Source organism: Acinonyx jubatus, chromosome B3 (genome assembly GCF_027475565.1).
Source record: "Acinonyx jubatus isolate Ajub_Pintada_27869175 chromosome B3, VMU_Ajub_asm_v1.0, whole genome shotgun sequence".
Classification (NCBI taxonomy): Eukaryota; Metazoa; Chordata; class Mammalia; order Carnivora; family Felidae; genus Acinonyx; species Acinonyx jubatus.
Genome location: NC_069386.1, coordinates 112,483,173 through 112,505,690, shown reverse-complemented (window position 1 = coordinate 112,505,690; position 22,518 = coordinate 112,483,173). Strand labels below are relative to the sequence as shown.

The following is a 22,518-nucleotide window of genomic DNA, read 5'->3' as shown; positions in this document are numbered from 1 at the left end:
CCTGTTGGCAAAAAGATTAAAAAGAACTTAAAAAAAAAAAAAAAAAGGAAACGTCTTTAATTGTGGAATGCTAATGAGAACACAGGAGAAGGGAACTTAATGCATAATGGTGTGTTCCCTCCAAGGGTTAAGTGATGCCCTGTTGCAGCAGTTGAGACAGTAGAACAGAGTCACGGGAAGGCATGCGGGAAGACAGGCGTCCTGAAGGCAAAAGGGCCACCTACTCTGTCACCGCCAGAACTTCAGTCATGCTGGGAGGAGCAGTTTCACTTGGGCAAATAGCACCAGTCAAATTTAAATTAAAGCGGCTAAGGTGAGTCTTACTGCTTTTATAGTTTCTTTTAGATGGGAATTTGTAAGCTTGTTTTTATTCTATGTTAATTGTAAACCTAAAACCTTAACAAGTGTGTACCTAGTTTTCCGTTTGTATATATTTAAGGAACATTAAAACAAAAATTAAGTAACTTTGTGAGACTCTGTATCTTTTATAGAGGAACTTGCTTATTTTTTTTGTCAATGTTTATTTATTTATTTTGAAAGAAAGAGAGAGAGGGAGAGTGAGCAGGAGAGGGGCAGAGGGAGAGGGAGAAGGAGAATCCCAAGCAGGCTCCACACTCAGTGCGCAGACCGCGACGCGGGGGCTCAGTCGATGGATCCCACAACCGTGAGACCATGACCTGAGCCAAAATCAAGAGTCAGACGCTTAACCAATTGAGCCACCCAGGCGCCCCTAGAGGAATTTGTTTATATTCAAGATTGGACTCAAACCCACTTGTCATCGCAATATAGAGAAGGAGCCTGAGAAAGATGTTCTTAGGGTAGGGCTCAGGGCTTAACCACCATCTGGTGAGTCCAGCCCTCTTACTTTGCAGGTGAATAAACCAAAGCCCGGGGGGCACAGGTCTCCTGGCCCCGAGTCTTCTTCTGAGGTTACCTTGCTGCCAGAAGATTTTTCTCTCATTTCTAGGAAGCGCCCTGGGCAGGCCTCTGGGGCTCAGCTTCTGTGGGAGACCAGTGGGACCCAGTTGCTAAGAGAGGGAAGCTGAGGTTAATCAGACTTCCCTGCAACGCGTTCCCCCGGCCTGGATTCTGCCTGCCAGCTCCTAAAATGGGGCAGGGGCGTGTGTTACTCAACAGGAATTTCCCAGCTGTGATTTGCTGGGAACTAGAGGTAGCTGGGGGAGCTCGCGGCCCTCCTTGGAGGACTCAGGTTTGGCAGCTAGCAGGCATGACTATCTCTTGCTCACAGAACCCGTCTCAGGGTAATAATCGGAAGTGAAGACTTCTGAGGGTCCTGCCTGGATTTCCTCTGGAATTTGGGGTAAAGATTTATGCCAAAAGATGAAAAAGAGGGCACCAGAGAGGCCAGATGTTCCATCACTTGGCACCTAGACCCGAGAACGAGGCAGAGCATGGAAACAAACTGCTGCGTGCTCTAGGCCTGTCCTTTACTAGAGATTCTGCTAGAGGGAAACTGTGTTCTCTCCTCCCCTGAGCCGCGTGTAGTGGGAGGGGCAGGAGCTGGCCTAGAGGCAAACAACCTTTCCCTGGTGGTGAAGAGGTAGGCCTGGTGAGGGCTGGGAGCTGCTGGCTGAGGCATGTGAGCTAGATGGCCACATCCGTGTCTCCAGCACTGGCTCCTTGGGTGGTCAGAAGACTTAGGAAAGGCTTACATAGGTTATGGCAAAGGACTGGACTTCCAGGGCCTCCTACAGGTTGATGAGGGAAACTGAGGCACCGAGATGGAATTTGCCTAACGCATTGTTTCATTCAGCAAAGATTGAACTGGAGCACCTATGGTGTTCTAGGCCCTGTGTGGGGGAAGGAAGAGGGATGAAACCACAGTGTGACAATAGGAAATAACACGGGGACAAAGAAGCACAATAGAGAACGCTATAATATATGATATATATTAGAGAGACAACCATAAATGGTGTCTATGGGAATTCAGTGACAAAGGCGTGCATAAATTAGACTGCTGTTGGGACCGGCAATGCAACTGAGATCTCTGACCTATGGAGCCAGGAACCCAAGAAACCATGGTGACTTCCCTCCCTCCTTTTAGCCTTCTGCAAATACTACTGTCCTTAGTTCTCTCAGGAAGAGCCAATAAGGAACCCGTGACCATTAGGGTGTAAGGTTAGAGATTTGGGACACGCTGAAGGAAATCCCCAGAACTCTGGGCTGGGAGGTCCACAGAGCTTTTACTTTCCAGAATCTTGCAGATGCTGCTTTTTTTGTGTTTCCTCATGGGGACTTGCACGGCCAATGAATGACACATAGTGGGGTAAGAAAAAGAAACTGCTGAGCATCTAGGTGGCCTGGTGCATGTCAGGCACTGGGCTGGTACTCTACATTGTTTATGTCACCTCACGTGGCAGTCCAATTCATTTCTATTCTCTCAGCCTGTCAGTAAGTATCTGATGGATTCTTGGATGATGAATTCTAGAGGCGGAAACCCATTGTTTGGCCGCAGCTAGTCCAGAAGGTTTGGGAGGAATAGGGCTCTTCTGTGGGTCTCCTAGAATTCTGCCTGGCACAGAGTAGGTGCCTAATAAGTACTCCCAGAACTCATAGACATGATTTCTTCTTTCCAAGGAAATTGGGTCATCTACTCCAGACCTAGGTTCTTTCAATAGCAAAGCACTTATGGCTTTCTGGGTGACTCATTACCGACTAGATTGGGGCAGAAACAGTTGTCTGCAGTGCTGGTGGTGGATTCGGCTAGTCTCAGAGGCTGTTGCTGCTGAGTCAGGAGATCTCCCATCCAGGGAAAGGCCTGACTGGTGCCTGAAGGGACATCAATGTTGTCTGCCCTGCCATGACTTGAGCAAACTTCTTGAGCCTTAGTTCATGGCCACCTGCCATGGCAGTGAATGGCAAGAATGGCAAGAATTCTGGCCTCGATCTCGGTTCCTTTGTCATCGCACCTAGAGAAATGCAGAGAATGAATGGGAAAGGGGCAAAAGAGGCTGAGCCTCTGGAAAGAGAGGAGTCAGGACTGCTTCCAGATAAATCCTCCAATTTTCCTTCATGATCTTACCTCACTCCATTTTGGCTGCCCACATGACCCCAGTGATTTTGTTTTGTTTTTAAAGAGCTGTTTGGAGGGCACCTGGGTGACTTAGTCGGTTAAGTGTCCAACTTTTGATTTTGGCTCAGGTCATGATCTCACAGTTGGTGAGTTTGAGCCCCGAGTCGGGCTCTGGGCTGACAGCACGGAGCCTGCTTGGGATTCTTTCTCTCCCTTTGCCCCTCCCCTGCTCCCTCTCTCTCTCTCTCTCTCCCATTCTGTCTCTCTCTCAAAAAAAATCTGTTTTTTTTCTTAAACTTTTAATTGAAAAGTCACATGAAATGGCCATGGCTTCCCACCAAAACAAGTCCAAAACAAAACAGCTCCTACTAGGGGCTGAATAGCCTCGAAAAACAATTATTCATGGAATATTTATTAAGCATCTACTGTCTATTCTAAGATGGACATGACCATTCTTGCATCTTTATTCTCCAGCACGGTGCAGGGCATAGAGCAATTGCTTGCTAAATATTTGTTGAATGAATTAAATTTGGTGAAATCGATACAATACACATGCCATTGTCTCCTTATCTCAAGGAGCTAATACATTAAGAATCAATTGCTATTAATGGCAGCAAGAATGGAAGTTTTTTATTCAAAAGGTTGATAAGCCTATGGCAAGATTAAACCCATAAAAAGAGACCATTCTTCACCCACCATAATGGCTAAAATTAAAACAAAAATTGACAATAGCTTGTAGTCAGAGGATGTGGAATGACTGAATTCCTCAGACCTTGCTGCTGGAAATTCAACTGTTACCATCAATTTGAAAAAGTGTTTTGGCAATGGCTACTAAAATGAAATAGAGACCCACCCTATGACCCAATCCATTCCTAGGTGTATACCCAAGAGAATGAATGCATATGGTCACCAAAAACACACATAGAAATGTTCATGGCACTTACGTATGGTAGCTCCAAACTATAAATGAGGCAAGTGCCCGTCAATAAGAGAGTGGATACATTACTTGGGATATACTTATACAGTGAAATACTACACAGCAAAACCAGAAAAAAACAAAAACAAATGAGCTATGGATACAATACACAACACACACACAAATCTCATAGACATGAAATCACGTGAAAAATCCAGAAACCAAAGCATACACACTGTATGATTCCATGTATATGAAGTGCAAAAACGAGTGAGAACAATCACTGGGGGTAGGAAGTCAGAATAATGGCTTCCAACGTGGATCAGGAGTATAGATTGGGAAGGGGCATGAGAAAACCTGAGGTGCTGAGAATGTTTTATCTCGAGCTGGGTAGTAGTTTCATGGGTGTAGACCCAGGAGACATTTCACTGAGCTGTATGCTGAAGATTAGCACCCTTGGGGAATGCATTTTACTGTACATTATACCCTGACTGAAGGAAAAGAATGGATGTTAGAAACACGCATATACCTTAGTATCTGTAAAAAATCAGCATGTTTAGTAATTCTGTTTTCTCTGTGGGAGATGGCGTTATATGGAACTAGTATCACAGTGTGATGGCCACCAGTGAGTCCTGGATGGAAAGACCGGTCAATTCCACACCTTCAGTCCATCCTGTGGGGCCTCTTCCCTATTGAGAAGACCAAGATCATCAGTTACTGCTTCAACCCACTCCCGTACCCTCTTGAGATTCACTTCTGGACACCCTCGCCCATCCTCATCCCCCACCCCCCTACTCAGAGCACCAGGGCCTTTTCCTCTTTTTTTTTTTTTAAGATTTTATTTTAAAAAATTGTAATGTGTATTCATTTTTGAGAGAGAGAGAGAGAGAGAGGGAGGGAGAGAGAGAGAGAGAGAGAATGAGCAGAGGAGGGGCAGAGAGAGAGGGAGACACAGAATCTGAAGCAGGCTCCAGGCTCTGAGCCATCAGCACAGAGCCCAATGTGGGGCTCAAACTCACAAACTGCGAGATCATGACCTGAGCTGAAGTCGGGCGCTTAACCAACTGAGCCACCCAGGTGCCCCAAGATTTTAGTTTTAAGTAATCTGTCCTCCCAATGTGGGGCTTGAGCTCATAACCCCAAGATCAAGAGTCATATGGTCTACTGACTGAGCCAGACAGGCACACCCCCTTTGCCCTTTTTATGGGCCCATCTTTTCAGCCTGCACCCTTGAACCCACACGGTCTTGTCTCCTCAAAACTGTGCCACCTCTCACCTTTCACTTGCTTGCCTTTTCAGTTCTTTCCTCTCAACGGAATCCTTCCTCAAGTTTCTCCTATTCAAAGAAAAAAATTCCTCCTTTGGACCGCTGTCTGGGACTTCTATATTCACTGTTGTCCTTTATTCCTGGATAGTGTCTCTTAAAGTCACAGCTTTGGCCACATTATTGAAATTCCACAGGCAAAGGACACCAGTGAATTTTCAATGATCACATGCAAAGAATACTTCATTAAGCCTTATTTTCCTGATATATCTGATGTTGCTGACTCCCCTCACTTTGAAACTTCGTACCTTTGACTTTTATGACACAGAGTGGGCCAGGCTCTCTGTGTTCCTGCTGACCCCTTCCTCTCTGTCTCCATCAGGGGACCTTGTTCTTTATATTTCCTTCCAAGTGCTGCTTCTCCTGGTTCAGCCGTGGTCCCTTCCCAGTCCCGCTTAGGCATTCGTTATTCTTCATGGGTGGTCACATGGGGTCAATACCACCTGTACACAGATGACTCTCAGATCTGTTTCCTCTGAGGTCAGGGCCATGCGGTCACCTGCTTGCCGGACCACCGAATCTGAACATTCTCTGAGCCCTTCAAGCTCCGTGCGTTCAATCCAGGATTCCATTCCCAAATCTGAAATTCTTTGTCAGTTGGTCGTACTGCCACCATTCACCAGATCATCCAAACTAGAAACCAATAATTAAGGCAGGGGTTCTCAACCCTAGTACTGTTGATATTTCGGGCTGGATCATTCTTTGTTGTGGGGAGACTGTCTTGTCCTGCTTGTTAACAGATGTTTAGCTTCTGTCCACTGCATGCCAGCAGGGACCCGCCAGTTGTGACAACTAGAAAGTGTCTCCAGATATTGCCAAATATCCCCTGGGAAGGAGGGTGTCAAACTATCCTAGGGTTGAGAAACACTGGGGCCAAAGCATGGGTTTAGGTGTCACATGTATGTGTGTTACGTGTATATGGGGCTAGTTAGCTACCTCACTGAGCTTTGGTTGGTTTTCTCTGTAAGGCAGAGACAGCCCTCATCTCATAGTAGAACTTACCTAAGATAATATAGATAAATTGCATGGTCTATTCCATATGGGACATTGGTCGAGAGCAGCAAAGACTCCTCTGTTCTCACACTGAAACTCTGAGGCACTCAGTTTTATTTTCTAGGTATTTCTTGTCTATCCACTCTTCTCCATTTGCAAGAGACTGAAGTTCATGTCCCGCCCAAATTCACATTTTGAAATCCTGCCCCCCCACCCCCCAGAGCGACGGTATTAGGAGGATGAGTGGGTGTCATGAGGGCAGAGCTCCTACCACCACTTGAGGACACAGAAGATGGCTGTCTAGGAGCCAGGATGTGGGCTCTCACCACACCGAATCTGACCTTGGACTTCCCAGCCTCCAGAACCCTGAGAAATAAACGTTCTTGTCGAAGCCACCCAGTCTACGGGATTCTGTTACAGCGGCCCAAATGGACTAAGGGGCCATTCCTACCCGGATTATTGCAATTGCTTTGCACCTGGTTCTCAAAGCTTCTGTACAGCCTCATTCCCCACAGATCCACACTTCACATGGTGCACCGGGCCTACGTGGTCTGGCCGCTGCCCATCTCCACAGCCCCATCTCTTGCCCTTCCTGGCCTTGGATTTCTAGTCTAGCCGCAGTGAAATGTTAGGCATTCCTTTTATACCCTGCAGTTTCCTGCCCCCATGTACTAACTCACACCGCTCCTTCTGCCTGGAATAACCTCCCACACTCTTCATCTGGCTGACTCTTGTTTTCAAGGCTCCCTTGAATTTCACCTACTCCCAAAAGCTCCACCTGGAGCCTCCCTTCCCCTGCTGGACTCAGTGGTCAGAGCTGTCTCCTTGCAGTATATTTTTGTTTCTGTACCTGTCTCGGCTGGGCTGCATGGGGAAGGAATTGTGTCTTTTTCATCTGTATATACATAACATCTAGCACATCCCCGGACACACAGACGGTGCTCAGCAAATATTTATTGAGTGAATGGATGGCTACAGCACGATATTATCCTCTATGTTAGGTTTAGAGCCATAGTTCAGAAATGGTTATAAAATAGTCTATAAATCTACCCTCTCTGGCTCCGAGGCAGTGCTTCCTCAGCCAGGGGCTGGTGGCAGGCACAGTGCTGGCCGCTGACCGGTAACACTTGCAGAAACGTGAGGTTGACTAATGATACAGGGAGTGACAGCGCAACAGATAGCGGCTTACAGCAGCATCAGCTAGCTGTTCTGAGAGTCGGAGGCACTTCACCTTTTCCCTCTGTGGCCTCTCACGTATCCTAATTCATGGCCCTACCTGGCAATGCACTCTTCTAACTCCTTCACTCCCCTCTGGGGTGACACGCTGGAGTCCCTGAGTTGGCTCAGCTAATCCTCAGGGCACCAATATAAAAAAAGCCCCACCATGCCCATGACCTGTCGGAGGTCTGCTTGCTCCTGCTGTTCTTCGGTCTGGGATCCCTCAGAGGAACCCACCAGGAGGTCAGGGCTGCCTCTTCCCAGTATCTGTCACAGCTGGGGCAGTGTGTTTAGGCCCTCCTTACTAGGCCTGGGGAAGGAAGCCCAGGCAGGCACCAAGAAGTGAGAGGTGTTTAGCCAAACCCGCCCTCTTTCTTCCTCCAATAACAATAAGGCTTTGTTTATCAGGCCTAAGGTTACAGGTCAGTCTGTGGAGTCCTGAAAACCTGCTAAATCCCTTTTCGAACCCAACTCTTTGAGCCTCGGTCTCCCCATTTGTCAGGTGTGTGTGTTGGGGGCGGGGCGTGGAGTGGGTAAACCACTCAGGGCCCTCCGTCCCAGTTTTCAGGGTGCTGCCCAGGTGTATACGAGGGTAGATCCGGCCCGTCCGCCCGCGGGGAACGACAGCGGATCCCAGAAAGTTGGGGGACGTAGGCGCTGCCCGGGAAGCCCCTAGGCAGAGCGGTCCCCTGAGACCGAGGTCGGGCCAGAAAGGAGCCGGTGGCGAGGCGGGAAAGCTCTGAGGCTCCTGAGTGCCATTCAGTGGCAAGATACGGGCTCTCACTCGTAGGGCAGGGGTCTGCCCGGTCGCGACGGGCGGGGCCGGGCGGAGGCGGGAGGGATGGTCAAGAAATTCCCGGGAAATTCCTTTCCATTCCAGCATTCCCTGCCCCCTTTCCTTGGGTGCTGACCTCTCCGGACCCCGGGAAGGAGAAATGAAACGCTTTCCGGGTTTCCTCGCGTCCCTTCTCCAGCCGCGGGCCGCCTGGGGTTTGGAGCGCGTCGGGGGAGCAGTAAGGCCGGCGCGCCGGAGTTCGCCGCCTTCCCGCGGGCGGGGAGCGTGTCCAGTCCCAGGCGGCGACTGGGGCTCCGGGGCGCGCTGCCGCTCGGTCCCACAGCTCGGGGAGGCGTCCCCCGGCTTCGGTCCCGTTCGGCTTAAGCCGGTGTCACATGAGCGGCGGGGGAGTGGGAACCCGGGGAGTGGGCGGGGGCGTGCGCGCCGGGAGGGGGCCGCCCAGTCCACCTATATGCGCCGCGGCCCTGCTGACGGATGCCAGGAATTCCCAATGAAAGGCGATGGGGGGAAGTTTGGGCAACTCGGCCTGGCCAATGGAGAACCTCGGGAGGGCTCTGCCCCTTCCCCCCGCCCCCGCCCGCCTCTGCTCCCGCAGCGCGAGTGTGTCCGCCTCGCTCACTGTGCGTGGAGATTAGGTCCCAGGCAGGCAGTCCGCGAGCTCCAGCAGCCGGCCGCCGCCACCGCCACCAGCAGCAGCTACCGCGAGCAGCGCCGCGGCGGAACCGGGCGCAGGGGAGCGAGCCCGGCCCCGCCAGCCCAGCCCAGTCCGGCCCGACTCCCTCCCCACGCCGGGGCAGGAGCAGCAGCCGCCACCGCCGCCCCGAGAGAAGGTGGAGGAAGAAATCCAGCTTGTAGCACGCGCGCACCATCATGGACCATTATGATTCCCAGCAAACCAACGACTACATGCAGCCCGAAGAGGACTGGGATCGAGACCTGCTCCTGGACCCGGCCTGGGAGAAGCAGCAGAGAAAGGTCAGCAGCAGCCCCAGCACGCCGTAGCACCCCGGCCCGGCCCGCTCCGCTAGCCGCGCTCCCGGCTCGGAACGGATTCCAGGCTCGCACGAGCGGGGGCGGGGGATGCGCGGCCGCCGCGAGGTGGGGTGTTGGGTTACAGACGCGGGCGGAAGCGGGAGAGCCCCTTTCCCAGAGCCCGCGAACGCCGGAGCCCGAGCGCGGGGAGGTGGGGCAGCCGGCGGGCAGGTCGCCTTGGGGTCCGCGATTCAGGCCACCCGGCTGCAGCCGCACCGTCCCCGCGTGGGCAGGGGGTGGAGGGCGGTGCTTGGGAGGCTGGGGCTGAGCCGTGGCGCTGTGGCTGCTTGCTCCGGATCGATTTTCCCTTCCCTTCCCCGCCCCCTGGCCGCCTCTCCATCTGGCGTGCGGTGGCAGCGCGCTTCCTGGGCCACCCTGGGCTCCGTACCTGCAGGAGGCGAGCTGCACGCGACTCTGCACCTCCCAACCCCAGCCCGCAGGCCGAGGGGAAAGCGGGCGCCGCAGGGGTTGGCAGCCGCCTCCGGGTCTGCCTGGAGGTGGACCTGCTGGAGTGGGTTGGGGCCGAGGAAACTGGGGGGGCATAAGCGGGTTCTCCAGCTGGCCCTGTGGGGGCGGGGTCAGGACGACCAACCGTTTTATTGCTTAACTCAGCTGCCGGCGGAGATGGGGGTTTTGCGTCTGCGTCCTGCCAGTCCGACCCCCGCTTATTCTCGGGAGAAGGCGAATTTGGGCAACTTGATCTGAGTTGAAGGGCTCCAGGGCAAGAGGTTGTTTACTGAGATATTTGGGGTCAGTCAATGGGGAACCCCTGCTCAGCCACCTTCCCCAAGAGTCCCAGACGAGGTGTGCCGGGTGCGCACCCTCCACGGGGGCTGGGCTCAGAGCTGGCGATGGGACCTGGGCACAGTGGCCGGCGGCAGGAAGAGGTCAGAAACCACTCTTGTGGGGAGGGGGAGGAGGGTGCCCCAACCCTGCCTCTGCTTCCTGCCCGCGCTGTGAGCTCTTGCCCCAGGCGGCCACGTACCCTGAACACCCTCCTCTCCCCCCTCCCCCGCTGTCCGCTCCCATCCGGTCCCTCCTCATTTCATCCCCCCCCCCCCCCCCCGCAGATCTGGGAATGGGGGGGACAGGATGGCGCGTCCCTTTGGATAGTGCGGTTAGGGCTGGGCTTGAGGGAGAACGCTCATGTCCAAAAATGGTAACATTCATTCCCTTTTTTAAACTTAAAAGGGGGGGAGTTTAGGGAGCCGACTGAAGTTTTTTTTTTTTCAGCCAAAGGCATCCTGTATTAGCTCACTCAGGAATCCTAAGCCCTGAATCGGCGCCCTTTTTACTCACTTCATCAGACAAGCAGAGGTAATTTAAAACACACGCACAAAGGGCTTCCTCAAAGCCCGGCGACCTGACACCCAGGCCGAGGCTTCTGCTGGGCCCAACCCTATAGGGCAACGGCAGAAGGTCCCCGGCTTCCAGCTGACTTATTTGCAGTGTGGCAGTTGCTTAAACACCCCTCCCCCTCTTCCTGTTGGCCCCCCAGGGGGAGCTGCGGGGAGAGGCTGTGACAGCCCCCCACTCTGGGGGCTTATTTCCTGGGGCATTCGGGCTGTTGGTGGAGCTGAGAAATGGAGTGGTAATTTGGAGATTATCAAGAGGCCAAGGCAGGGGGCCCTTTTTAAATTTCAGGGTGAGGCCTTCATGAGACTAGATTTTAAATTGGACAGGAGGGGGAGGGAGTAGGGGGGTGGATGTCTTGGGATCTTCCATGGGAGTAGAAGAGACATTCCTGTTTACTGAGCACCTACTGTATGCCTAGTTGGGGCAGGAGTGACAGGACTGTGGGATGAAGTTCCTGGGGGGCAGAAATTCCTGTCTCCTCAGCGTTGCCACTGGACCTGCTCACAGTATTCCCTGGTATCGAATGAATGAATACATTAGATATAGTTGGGGAGGAAAATTGTATTGTTTCTATTTGTCTGTGTGTATGTACACACATATAGACTCACAAACCCCTGATCAGGGTGGTGGGGGTGTGCACCAGGCCTCTGGGTAGCCAGGTGGGATCAGGGTCATCTGGGAAATGTGGTTATCTGGAGGGCAGACTCAACAGTTCTAAGAGCTGGCTCTGGCTGATGTGAGCCTGGCACACCTGAGGTTGAGGAAATGAGGGGCAGAGGGAGAAGCGACCAGCCCCGAGGCCCAAATGGTGCATGATGGGACTGGAATGCAGCCATGTCAGGGGCGGGAAGCTTCCCCTCACTTGTCCCTTGGTGGCGAGGAAGGCAGGAAAGCTGGGCTTGGCATCCAGAGCCTACGAGGATCTCTGGACCAAGGGGAGTCAACCCGTGCTTTGGCGGGTTGATGGGGTGGGGGGTCGGGGGGGCGTGGCACAAGCTCCGGGCCTCACTTTGAAAATCCAAGGGTTTTTTTTTTGGCCTGCCATTGATTCTGTTACCTTGCATGGGCCTCGGTGAACTTGTCTGAAAATTTCACCTCGTTTTCAGCGGGGTGGTAGGTATATAAGGAAGTGGTATTAGGTGTGGGGGATCGGATCTGAAGTAACTGGCTGCTTTTGACAGCCTCCCTGCTGATCGTGGGAGGTCAGAGTTGAGTGGGATCAGAGCAGACGGGTGGACAGAGGAGGCTGACCATTGCAGATGGAGGCAGCAGAGTGAGTGTATGTGGGAGGGTGGGTGGGAGGACCCAGTGCGCTAGGATACGAAGGCCTCTGGGTGGGAGGCAGAAGGCCCTGTTTTTAGCCCTGGTGTGTTCACAACAAGAGAGACTTTGGTCCAGTCGTTTCACTTCTCTGAGCTTTTATTAGACTATTCAACACATAACTTTGAGCAGCTACTCTGTCAGGCCCAGTTCCAAGGGCTGAGGATAGAGCGCTGAATGGTACAGACAGGTGCTTCCGATCTGTTTCCTGCTCGGTAAACGGGCCACATTCCCGTCCTGCCCTGCCCTGCCCTGCCCTGCCGATCCCCAGGGCTCTTACGGGCATCAGATTAAGTGATGTGGTAGGAAGCGCTTCCTTGGTGAATGGTTAGGCCTGATGCAGATGCAGGTAGAAGTCTGTGCAGGCAGGAGGCATGACTCAAAAACCTGCATTGGTTGGCCGTGGCTTGTCCCTTCTTCAAAGAATGCTTTCTTGCAGCGTTCCTGGGGCTTGACTCCCTGCCTCCAGACATAAAATGCAGTGGATTAGGGAGTTTGCTGGCTTTCACAATCTTCCTGACCTTTGAGGCTGAGCTCTAAAGCCACCTTTTAGAAGGTAGCAGGTCTGAACGCCCGTCTTTTCGAGATGACCGTAGCCCCCAGTTTTTTCCCTCACCCACACCCTCATGCGAGGCCTGCTGGATGCCAGGCAAGCTGGAAAGAGCATGGACTTTGAGTAGCATCCTGGCTCTACACTTTCAGGCTTGTGACCTTGGGCAAGTTACTGTAACCTCTCAGCCTCCGATTCCTTATTCATAAAAAGGAGCTAATACCTCCACCTGCTGGGTTGACGAAGATTTGTAAAATGGCAGCTTTTGGTTGTTAAATTTTATTTTCTCTCTTAAATCTTGGAGGCTCTGGTTTAATGTGGATTTCCACAGGTGCCAGTCCTGGTTTTTTTTTTGTTTTTTTTTTTTTAACATATGTAACTTAATCAATATTTGTTGAGCTAATGGTGTTGAAACAGAGAGGCATTCACCTGGCAGGTAAATGAAGGTGGTTGTAAATAGTTCCTGCTCCGGAGTCTGTACCCACATCATTCCAGGTCACAGGAATATGTACCACCTTGTTTTTTGTTTTTTGTTTTTAATGTTTTTTCAATGTGTATTATTTTTGAGAAAGAGAGAATAAGCAGGAGCAGAATGAGAGGGAGACACAGAATTGGAAGCAGGCTCCAGGCTCTGAGCTGTCAGCACAGAGCGCAACGCAGGGCCCGAACTCACAGACCACGAGATCGTGACCTGAGCTGAAGTCGGCCGCCAAACTGACTGAGCCACCCAGGTGGCCCTGTACCACCTTGTTTGTACTCACTGCTGGTCTGCAGGACCATCACAGGAGCTAGCCAAGGCCACTGATGAAGGTGGAGGCCTGCAGAGAGGGGAGACCTGTTTTAGAGGGGTTTACATGGGGAGGAACAGGACATCCACCTGCCTTGGAGGTTAGGACTGCAAAAACCAAACTGATGCCTGGTGGAAGTAAAATGTCCAGGAGGAGAGAATTGGCTCTTGTTCCCATCCTCCTACCCCTCGCTGTTGTGCTCTCCTGCCTGCTTCACTCCGTGCCCGTGGCCATGGGCCCAGCGCTCAGTCTGTCCTGTTCTCTGCTGAATCCCTAGTGCCTCCTGTGGGGTTAGGCCTGTAGGTGGGTCAAGAAATAACACTGAATAAATAATTGGCATCATCCTGGGGCTGTATCTAGACATGCTCTGGGCACACTGGGTTCAAATCTCAGCCCGTCCACTGACTACCTATGTGATCCTCGGGGGATCACTTACCTGCTCTGTGCCTGATGATGCCATTGGGGAAATGAGTCTAATAATCGCTCCTGCCTGATTTAGTTGAGTGGAGGTTTAAACCAAGTAATGTGTGTAGGGAATTTAATACAGCACCTGACAGCGCGTGCTCAATAAAAATGCATGTTAACTATTTTGAGGAGCCAGAGTTTCTGTGGCCTTTACCCTGTATTCTTTGAGATAAGGTGTAGTATATAAACCCATCTTAGAAGGAGCCCACTCCTAGTTGGCTAGGAGTGTATGGAGTTGTGTTCTCCTTGACCTCGGACCCTGACGTCATCTCTGGCTCATTCGGTGTCACTTGACCTTTCTGATTGCTCAGTCCCTTCACTATAGAATGGTGTAGAAACCCTTGCTTACCCTTTGCCTACATTTTGGGTATCCAGGAGAAACAAATGAATGTGACGTGCTCAAAAGCTTTGTAAGTTGGTCACAGTACAGGTAAAATGACCTCAAAGTATGAGTGTCTTCTAAAGGAGACAGCCTGGGGGCCCCTGGGTGGCTCAATCGGTTAAGCGACTGACTCTTGATTTCAGCTCAGGTGATGATCTCACGTTTCATGAGTTTGAGCCCGGAGTTGGGCTCTGTGCTGACAGCGTGGGGCCTGCTTGGGGTTCTCTCTCTCCCTCTCTCTGCCCCTCCCCGGCTCACGCTTGCTGTCTCTCTCAAAATAAATAGGTAAACTTAAAAAATACACTAAACTAAAGTAAAGGAAATACACTAAACTAAACTAAAATAAAGCCTAGAGTGTTTTCAGGCCCTACAGTCAACTAGCTGAGGGCGTTCTTTAGGCCCTGCCCAAACCTCCCAGTAGCCTACCAGCCCTGCTTTGCCCCAGGGAGCTGTCTCTGGCTGCCACCCAGCCTACCCTGGGACAGATGTGAGAAGGCCTGGAGCTTCCTGAGAACCAGCTTGTCCAGTTTTGAGGAATGATGAGATCTCCAGGAGCCGTTGGTCACTGGAGATGGGCTTGTAGGAGTGACAGGCTAGCAGGCTCCTGCAAGGTCCCTGGTCACCAGCCTTTTCAAACGAAAAAGGAGCAAACTTGTTTCCTGAAGCTCCTTTCTTGAGAAGGGGCTGCTAAGGCTGTGCTCCGTGGAGTGGGGGTGGGGTGGGAGGAGGCCTGGGCCCCCGGGCCCTTCCTTGTGGGGCGGTTTTAAGTGTGAAGAGGTCAAACCAAAGGGGTGTCTTGTAGTTTGTTGTTTGTGGTTGGGATTTGGGTCTCCCCTTTCCTCCTCCAGGAAGGCCTGGGGCTGGGCGCCTGGCCAGTGGCCACAAACCGTAAGCCTGGCTTGAGGACTTGTCACACAAGACCCGGTGCCTCCTGTGGGTCTGGAACCAGGGCGGGGTGGCCCAAGTCTGAGACATGAGATCTGCTGCTGGGTATCTCTAGAGAAGAGCCAATGTCTCTGCTCATCTACCTTCTAGTCCCTTCTTAGTGTGAGAACATCAGTAATTTCTCTTGGTAGACTCAGTCAGTGAGCATTGGTTGAATCCCTTTTGGGTATCCAATGCTCCACCCACCTGGGGTTGTGGAAAACCCATGGTTTAGATGGAGAGGGAACTGGAAAGGTAGAAATCACACCGGGCAGTGCCACAAATGGCCAGAGATGTGGTGTTGGTCTCTGTGGGGCAGGAACCAGCACTGCTGCCTGGGCTGATGGCATTTGAGTTGCATCTAGAAGGACAGGCAGGATTTGAAGGTGCTGCTGGGAAGCCTCCCCTTTCCCTGACATCTGGGCTGTGTGTGCGTGTGTGTGCATGCGTGCGCACGCGTGCGTGCGTGTGTGTGTGTGTGTGTGTGTGTGTGTGTAAAGGAGGGTAGGGCAGTAGGAGAAAGGAGAAGGCTAGAAGGGCAGACCAGAGGGCGATGATGTGTAAGCTGCTGCAGGCTAGGGAACACCCCCTCCCATTGTTCTCATCCTTTGTCCTTCTTTCCCGGTCAGCTTTGTCCCTCCCAGAGCTGAACTCTCACCTTTCTGAGAGGTCAGTCTGTTTGTACAGCTCGAGAGCCCCACACCTGTGCAGGTGTTGTTGGGACTGTCCCAGCCAGTTAACCCCACCTGAGCTGCCCCAACGTGTAACCTACCCAAGCTTTTTCTAGGACGGGATGTGCAGCCAAGGGGCTGTGGTCTCAGGGCACCTTCCCCACCAGCCCTACTTTTCTCCCCTTTGTGTTTGCTCCTTGGGCACACAGCTCTGCAAGGGCCCAGGGAGCTGGGCTCAGTTACTCACCAATGACCCTGGAGAGGTCCTGGAGCCCACCAGCTGGTTTAGACAGTTTAGTCTGTAGCTCCCCAAAGGGGTCATGGCTGAGTTCCTTAGTCCTGGCCACTCTGGGTCAGCCCGATTGGACTCCTTTTTTTTTTCCTTAGAGATTTTATTTTCAAATAATCTCTGTACCCAATGTGGGGCTTGAACTCACAGCCCTGAGATTAAGAGTCATATGCTCCACTGACTGAGCCAGCCAGGCGCCCCCTGATTGGACTCCTGATTCAGCCCAGGGTTTTGTCTCACTGCTGAGGCACTGGTATCCTGCTAAGCACCACTACCTGCCCAAACCTGGCCTTGATGGAGGCTCAGGGGACCTTGGGAGCGGTGGGGGCAGGAGACCCAGCAAACCAGGGCTCAGAGTTACCCTGGAAGCCCACCTTCCTTTTTTTTTTTTTTTAAATAGATTTTTTAAAAGTAATCTCTATACCCAGCATGGGGTTCGAACTCACAACCCTGAGATCAAGAGTTGCATGTTCCACCAGCTGAGCCAGCCACCTTCTTCTGAACCATCAAGTTTTCTCACTGGGTCCCAGGTTAGGCATCAAGTCCCAGCTCCCAGAAGCCTTCCTTCTCAGTGGGTAGGGGGTACATTTACAGAGAGGGCTAGTTAGATGCTGTCTTCTCTGCCTTGCCTAGCCCCTGCTCCCATTTCCTGGCTGGGGATTATCCGGCAGATTCTCAACACAGTGGGCCCCTGTCTGGTGTAGTGATGCCCAGAGCCACCTAGGCGATAGTCATGACTCCAGCCTACCCACTCTGGGTGCCCCATTCAGCCCTCCCAGACAAATAAGCAAAACTGATGGCAGTCCCCAAGAGCCTGGGTACAGTCATCTTCCCGGGGACCGGACCTGGGAGCAGAGCTGTACTTAAAAAGAAAAAAATTCTTTTTCTCATGATCTCCATAGTGGCTCACCTTTTCTGAGCACAGGCTAAGTATCGGGCACTGTGTCAGGGACTCTGTGTTGTGTTAGCACGTCTAGTCCTGTGAGGTGGGCACTTTATCCACATTTTACGGATGAGGGAGCTGGCTCAGAGCAGCTGCATAACTTCCAAGATCACAGAGCCCGTGAGAGGTGGGCAGTGTGGCTCCGGCATTTCCCTCCTCACCACTTTGCTGCTTATAAAAGAGAGAGATGCTTGCGTGTCTGGAACACTGACCAGAGAAGACATATACAAAAAACAAAACCCAGTGATGAAAACATTCTGGAATTAGATAGTGGTGATGGTGGCACAGCCTTGTGAATACACTAAAAACTATATACTAAGTGAACTAAAACTTCCTCTAAATATGTATACACTAAAATATATGTAAATATAATCTAAATGTATCTAAATATACTAAAACCCACTCAAACGGATGACTTTTATGGTATAATTCCATCTTAATTTAAAAATTTAATGTAAAAAGCCCCAGAAAATGCTAAGTAATACAGAGAAGAAAATGACAATTACCCGTCCTCCCACCTCCGAAGCTAAGGGACCTCACGGGAGCTTCTGGTGCTCTCTGCCTCCTTGTCCCTCTTCCTCATTCGTGTCTGTCCACCTGTTCTCTCCTGCTGACCGTTTACTCTAAGGTCGGGGATCCAGGTTCATGGTGCGTGAGTGGGAGAGCCGCCGAAGAGGTAGCTAATCAAGAGGGCAGCTTTCATAAAAAGCTTGATGTGACCCTGTGCTTGGAGACTGCTTAAGAATGGATCACAGATAAGCCCAGGCAAGTAGAAGGCTGGGGTGGGGAAGGAGGGGGTGGCTTTCCTCATTTCCCCCAGGTGGAGTCCCCACTGCACCTGCACCTATAGACCCTGTTGGTCTGGGAGTGCTTCTCACTTTCTGCCATTCCCAGGGTGAATGGGGTCCACGTGGGGCAGCTTTCCCCAGTCCCGAGAAGTGGGGGGGGGGGGGGTGCGGTCCTCCCCCAGGAGGCAGCTGCACTGTGCTCAGGGTTGCCTAGCAATAGTGGGAAGAGGTGACTTAGCCCACTACAGAGGCGGGAAGAGAATTAAAAGCAGCTGGGGATGGAAATCCGGAGTAGGTGCAGAGGATGCTGTTACCCTGGAAACTGCCTGCTTGGTCCTTGGCTGTAGCGGGCTACTTTTGGGCTGGTGTCTGCTCTTTATTGAGAGGTTTTGGGGTCGTGTCCAGGCCTGTCATCTCTCACAATGGGGGGGGGGGGACCATAGAGAAGCCCCCGTTGCACATGGCTTGTATGGTAGATGTGTTCTGTCGATGGGCCCCGTTTAACATTCACAACAGCCTTGTAAGGGATGTGGGATGCTCACACCTGATAGACGAAAATCCTGAGCTTGGAGACATAACATGCTCAATGACTGCAGAGCAAGAAGGGCCTGGGAATGAAGGTACCCTCGGTCCTTAAGGGGAACTTTACGTTTTGGTTTAAAGCATTGCCTGGGGCGCCTGGGTGGCTCAGTCGGTTGAGCAGCCGACTTCAGCTCAGGTCATGATCTCGCAGTCTATGAGTTCGAGCCCCGCGTTGGGCTCTGTGCTGACAGCTCGGAGCCTGGAGCCTGCTTCGGATTCTATGTCTCCCTCTCTCTCTACTCATGCTCTGTCTCTCTCTGTCTCAAAAATAATAAAAAACATTAAAAAAAATTAAAGCATTTCCCAAACCCATGATTGGAGATAATGTAAACACTGTCCACCTCCCAGAAAGGAAAGAGAAGGTGAGAGAAGGACGACTAGAAAGGGGATTAACTGTTTTGTACCAACCAACCAGTATTTGGTAAGAATGTTCCCCAAATAATAATAGTTCATACTATTTGAGGGTTGCATGGTTTGGATTACCTCCATCCGTCAACCCTTTGAGGAAGGTACTGTTACTTTCCTTTTTGCAGACAGGGAAACTGAGACTCAGTGAGGTCAAGTGTCTTGCCCAAGATCAAACAGCTAGTAAGCCAGGTTATGCATGAACCCAGGCACACTGATCTTGGAACTCGACCCTTCACTAGAAACGGACAAACCTTTTGCTATTCCATAGTTTATGTTTTGAGGGACAAGGCTTATATAAATGAAATCGTAAGGAACGATTAAAGGTGCTATATAATCAAGTACTCATTACATGATTCATGATGTTTTAAAAATAAACTCCACCCCCAATGTGGGGCTTAAACTCACGACCCTAAGAACAAGAGTCATGCGCTGTACCCACTGAGCCAGGCAGGCGCCCCATGATTCATGATTTTTAATATTTATGCTTTCACACGTGGTTTTCTCTTCGTTAATCATGATGAGCAAACTTGTCAGGCCTTCTCCCCATTTTGTAGACAGGGCAAATAAGGCTCAGAAAGGTTCAGTGACTTTACCAGGGTCTCCCCTGCAACCTGAATGGACGGGTAGAGTTGGTTTTGAATCCAGGTCTTTGACTGGAGGGTCTGTAGTCTAAGCCAGGTGAGCAGGACCTTTCTGAAGTTACTTTTCTCGGTTGAAAAGGTAGGGGAGCGTTCTAGTCATATTTCTACACATCTAAAGAATAACTGACGGGAATACACTCAGGTCCCCTGAACCTGGAGGGCCCTAGGTGTCCCTGGTGGCCCCTGTAAGAGCTGACTCCAGCTTTTGGGGACTGGCTTCCCTGCTTTCAGATTCAACCATGTCCCTCCTCTGTTCCTTCAGCCTCACCTGTTCATCTTCCCTTTGTTTGGTCACCAGGGGAACAACAGGCTTTGAACCAGGTAGCTGAGGTGTTTGTTTTGCTTTTGAAAGCTTGTGCACATGGAACGTGAAGTTGGAGGTTCTTGTTTAAGCCTTGAGGCTGGTAAAAAGTTGGTGAGGGAAAGTTGGCGAGGCTTAGGTTGTTGGGAGTGAGCCGTTCTGGCTTTTCCGCGCTGTGGACCAGGCCAGAGGACGGCACGGAGGGTAGGACAGTGTCCTTCTTGGCCCCCGGGGTTGAACCTTTCGTCTCAGGGTCTAAATCAGAGGCCCCGGGGGGTTCAGCTGATGGTGGAAAAGCGATCCTTGGGGGAAGGGAGCTTTTGACAAGCTGCCTCCTCTCTACCTTGTTTTTCCTGTTTCTTGGTGGTTGATACTATGGGGTTGTTCCGAGCCCAGTCACAGGCCTGTGATTTGAGGCCAGGCCGGGGCTTGCAGGGGAGCATTTTTATGGGCCCAAAGATTTATTTTTTAAAAGCCATCTGTAAAGCTGATTATAAACGGATGGGAACAGAATGGAGTGATGCTGAGCTCTATTTTCAGATCGTCTGTAGGTGAACCGACAGGAGGTGGGGGGGCACGTCAAGGTGGGTGGCCTGCTTCAGACAGGTCTCCTCATGGAACTTGGCTTTGCATCTTGGAGGACAGGCCGCAAGCCTTGTGCTCGGGTGGGTGGGGGCTTGTTCCAGCCAGACTCTCTTTTCTCCTTGTGTCCAGCGTGGGAATGGCCACACAGCCTGTGGCTTGGGAACGGATGGAAGTGGGGCTTTTACTTCTTCTAAGTGCCAACACCAGGAAGTAGGGTCCCCGCCTGCCCCCCAGTGCAGCGTCTGCAGGGGGGCTGCAACTTTATGGAGGTTCTGTGGTCCTGACAGCAGTGTCTGTCCGGCTCTGTGAGCACGGCTGTGCGTGTCGGTGTGAGTGCAGGCACATGTGTGTGCCTCTTTGGCTCTGAGAAGCCCCCCTGTTGATTTTGGCCACTGATTTGAGTTTGGCAGAGGAGTGACTCCCTTTCAAACGCCGCAGACATCCTCCAGATAATACATAATGGCACTTTCCAGTAGAGCTCCCCGTTTTTCGGAAAGGCCTTTCTTTCCAGGAACCCGAAGTGCTTTTCCAGGCTTGGCTCTGGGAACCAGGAGGAGGCGGCTCATGAAACCTGCATTCCCGGAGCAGGGGAAGTGGGGCCAGACCCCCGGTTTCCTGCCCTTTATCCTGGATCCTGGCTGGGACTGTTGGGAGGTAGCTTTGCCTGCATGAAGCCCAGAGGCCTCTTTTTAATTTAGATGTTTCCCCAAACTTTCATCTCAGGTGAAAGCCACTTTGTTGTTGTGGTTGTTGTTTGTCTTAAGCTATAGTTAATTGAGAGGTTCATTCTATAATTAACTTTCAAAAAATTAAGGAGTGCCACTCTGGGGTTTCAGTTCAGTGGGCCTGTCTGGAGCTCCTCTACTAGGGGTGCTTGGCAAAAGCATTAAGGCCACAGCGGGCGCAGGGGGGTCAGGCTCGGGACCGGCCCCTGATTACCTTTTCATGGAAGCCCCTGGTTCGGAAGGCCCCAGCTTAGGCCCAGGCCCAGGCCCAGGGAAAGCGGAGCTGAGCACCCACCCCCAGCCTGCCCCCAGCACGTGCCGGCCCAGTTCTGTGCCGTGGGCCACGCACACTCTAAGTGTTTCCCAGATACTAATTCATTTAGTCTTTGCAACACCTTATGCGATGGCTTAGCTGGAGGTAACGAAATTTAGAAAGGTTTGCAAAGGCTCAGTTGGTTACAGCTGTTTTTCTAGGTTTTCTGCTTTGGAGGCCAGTTCACAAAGGCCTTATAGGCAGAGGTAGGGTTCTGGTGTTCCTGTCCCCAATGCTGTTCCCTTCCTCACTGGAATTAACCGCTGTCCCGCATTTGGTGTTTTCTTTCCTCAACGTTGGTTTATACAGCTCCTGCCTGTGTAGTTGTCTGTATCTTTGTGCCTGTTGAAAACTACATAAATGGGGGCGCCTGGGTGGCTCAGTTGGTTGAGCGTCCGACTTCGGCTTAGGTCATGATCTCGCAGTCCGTGAGTTCGAGCCCCGTGTCAGGCTCTGTGCTGACAGCTTGGAGCCTGGAGCCTGCTTCGGATTCTGTGTCTGCTTCTCTTTCTGCCCCTCCCCAGCTCATTCTCTCTCTCTCTCTCTCTCTTTCTCTCTCTCCCCCTCTCCCCCTCAAAAATAAATAAACATTAAAAAAAAAAAACAAACTACATAAATGGTGTCATACCCAATGTAGCAGCGTGCTCACATGCTGTTCTTTCTGCCCACACCGTTCCTGTGGCCTGGAGCTGTGGAGGTTGGCCTGGCTCCGCCCTGTTTTGTGGATGAGACAACGGTTGAGGCCCAGAGGGGCTGAGGGACTTGAGGGACTTGTCCGAGTTGCCCAGAGGGGCTGAGGGACTTGAGGGACTTGTCCGAGTTGCACAGTGGCTTATAGATGGCAGGTGGGACCGGAGGCTGCAGGTGGCTCTCTCTGTTATACCTGCTGCCATGAGCCCCCTCGGGGTTCGGAGACTCCCTGGTATTTGAGGAGGGAGGGCAGAAGCAGCCAGCCTCAGTTTCTTCTTTTCTTTCTTCCCACATGTGTTTTTGGCACCTGGCTCCCATTTCCTGGGTGGGGGGGGGACCTACACCCTTGCCCGCTGCCCTCTTCCTGGGGCTCCAAGAGTCAGCTTCTTAGGGGCTCACTGCTTTGCCAGTTTTTCTCCTCCCAGGATAGCAGTTGTCCTTTCATTGCTTCTTGATGAAGCAAATATGTAATGACAGAAAGCTA

The 22,518-nt window shown here is 51.8% G+C and overlaps 1 protein-coding gene and 2 long non-coding RNA genes across 6 annotated transcripts in view; 2 read left to right on the top strand and 1 right to left on the bottom strand.

Moving 5' to 3' along the window:
- Positions 1-10,309, bottom strand: LOC113601356 (uncharacterized). 2 transcript variants are annotated; one of them, XR_003422573.2, is made up of 3 exons: positions 5,227-8,846; positions 4,480-4,639; positions 1-2,930 (listed from the first exon to the last, which is right to left on the bottom strand). It is a non-coding gene; the product is annotated as an uncharacterized LOC113601356 (long non-coding RNA). The 2 variants fall into 2 exon arrangements; XR_003422576.2 differs by lacking the exon at positions 5,227-8,846 and adding an exon at positions 9,702-10,309 and having other exon boundaries at positions 2-2,930.
- The window catches only part of ACTN1 (actinin alpha 1), a 95,635-nt gene continuing 82,024 nt past the window's right edge, over positions 8,908-22,518 (top strand). For 2 of the 3 annotated variants that reach the window (XM_027066019.2, XM_027066016.2), the window contains exon 1: positions 8,908-9,256. In XM_027066019.2, coding sequence (XP_026921820.1) covers positions 9,152-9,256 — 105 coding nt within the window. In that variant the 5' untranslated portion in view covers positions 8,908-9,151. The remainder of the gene's footprint in view (positions 9,257-22,518) is intronic. The other variant, XM_027066018.2, reaches the window with a different exon arrangement.
- LOC128316064 (uncharacterized) lies at positions 10,637-16,499 on the top strand. Its single transcript, XR_008299494.1, has 2 exons — positions 10,637-14,785; positions 14,819-16,499. It is a non-coding gene; the product is annotated as an uncharacterized LOC128316064 (long non-coding RNA).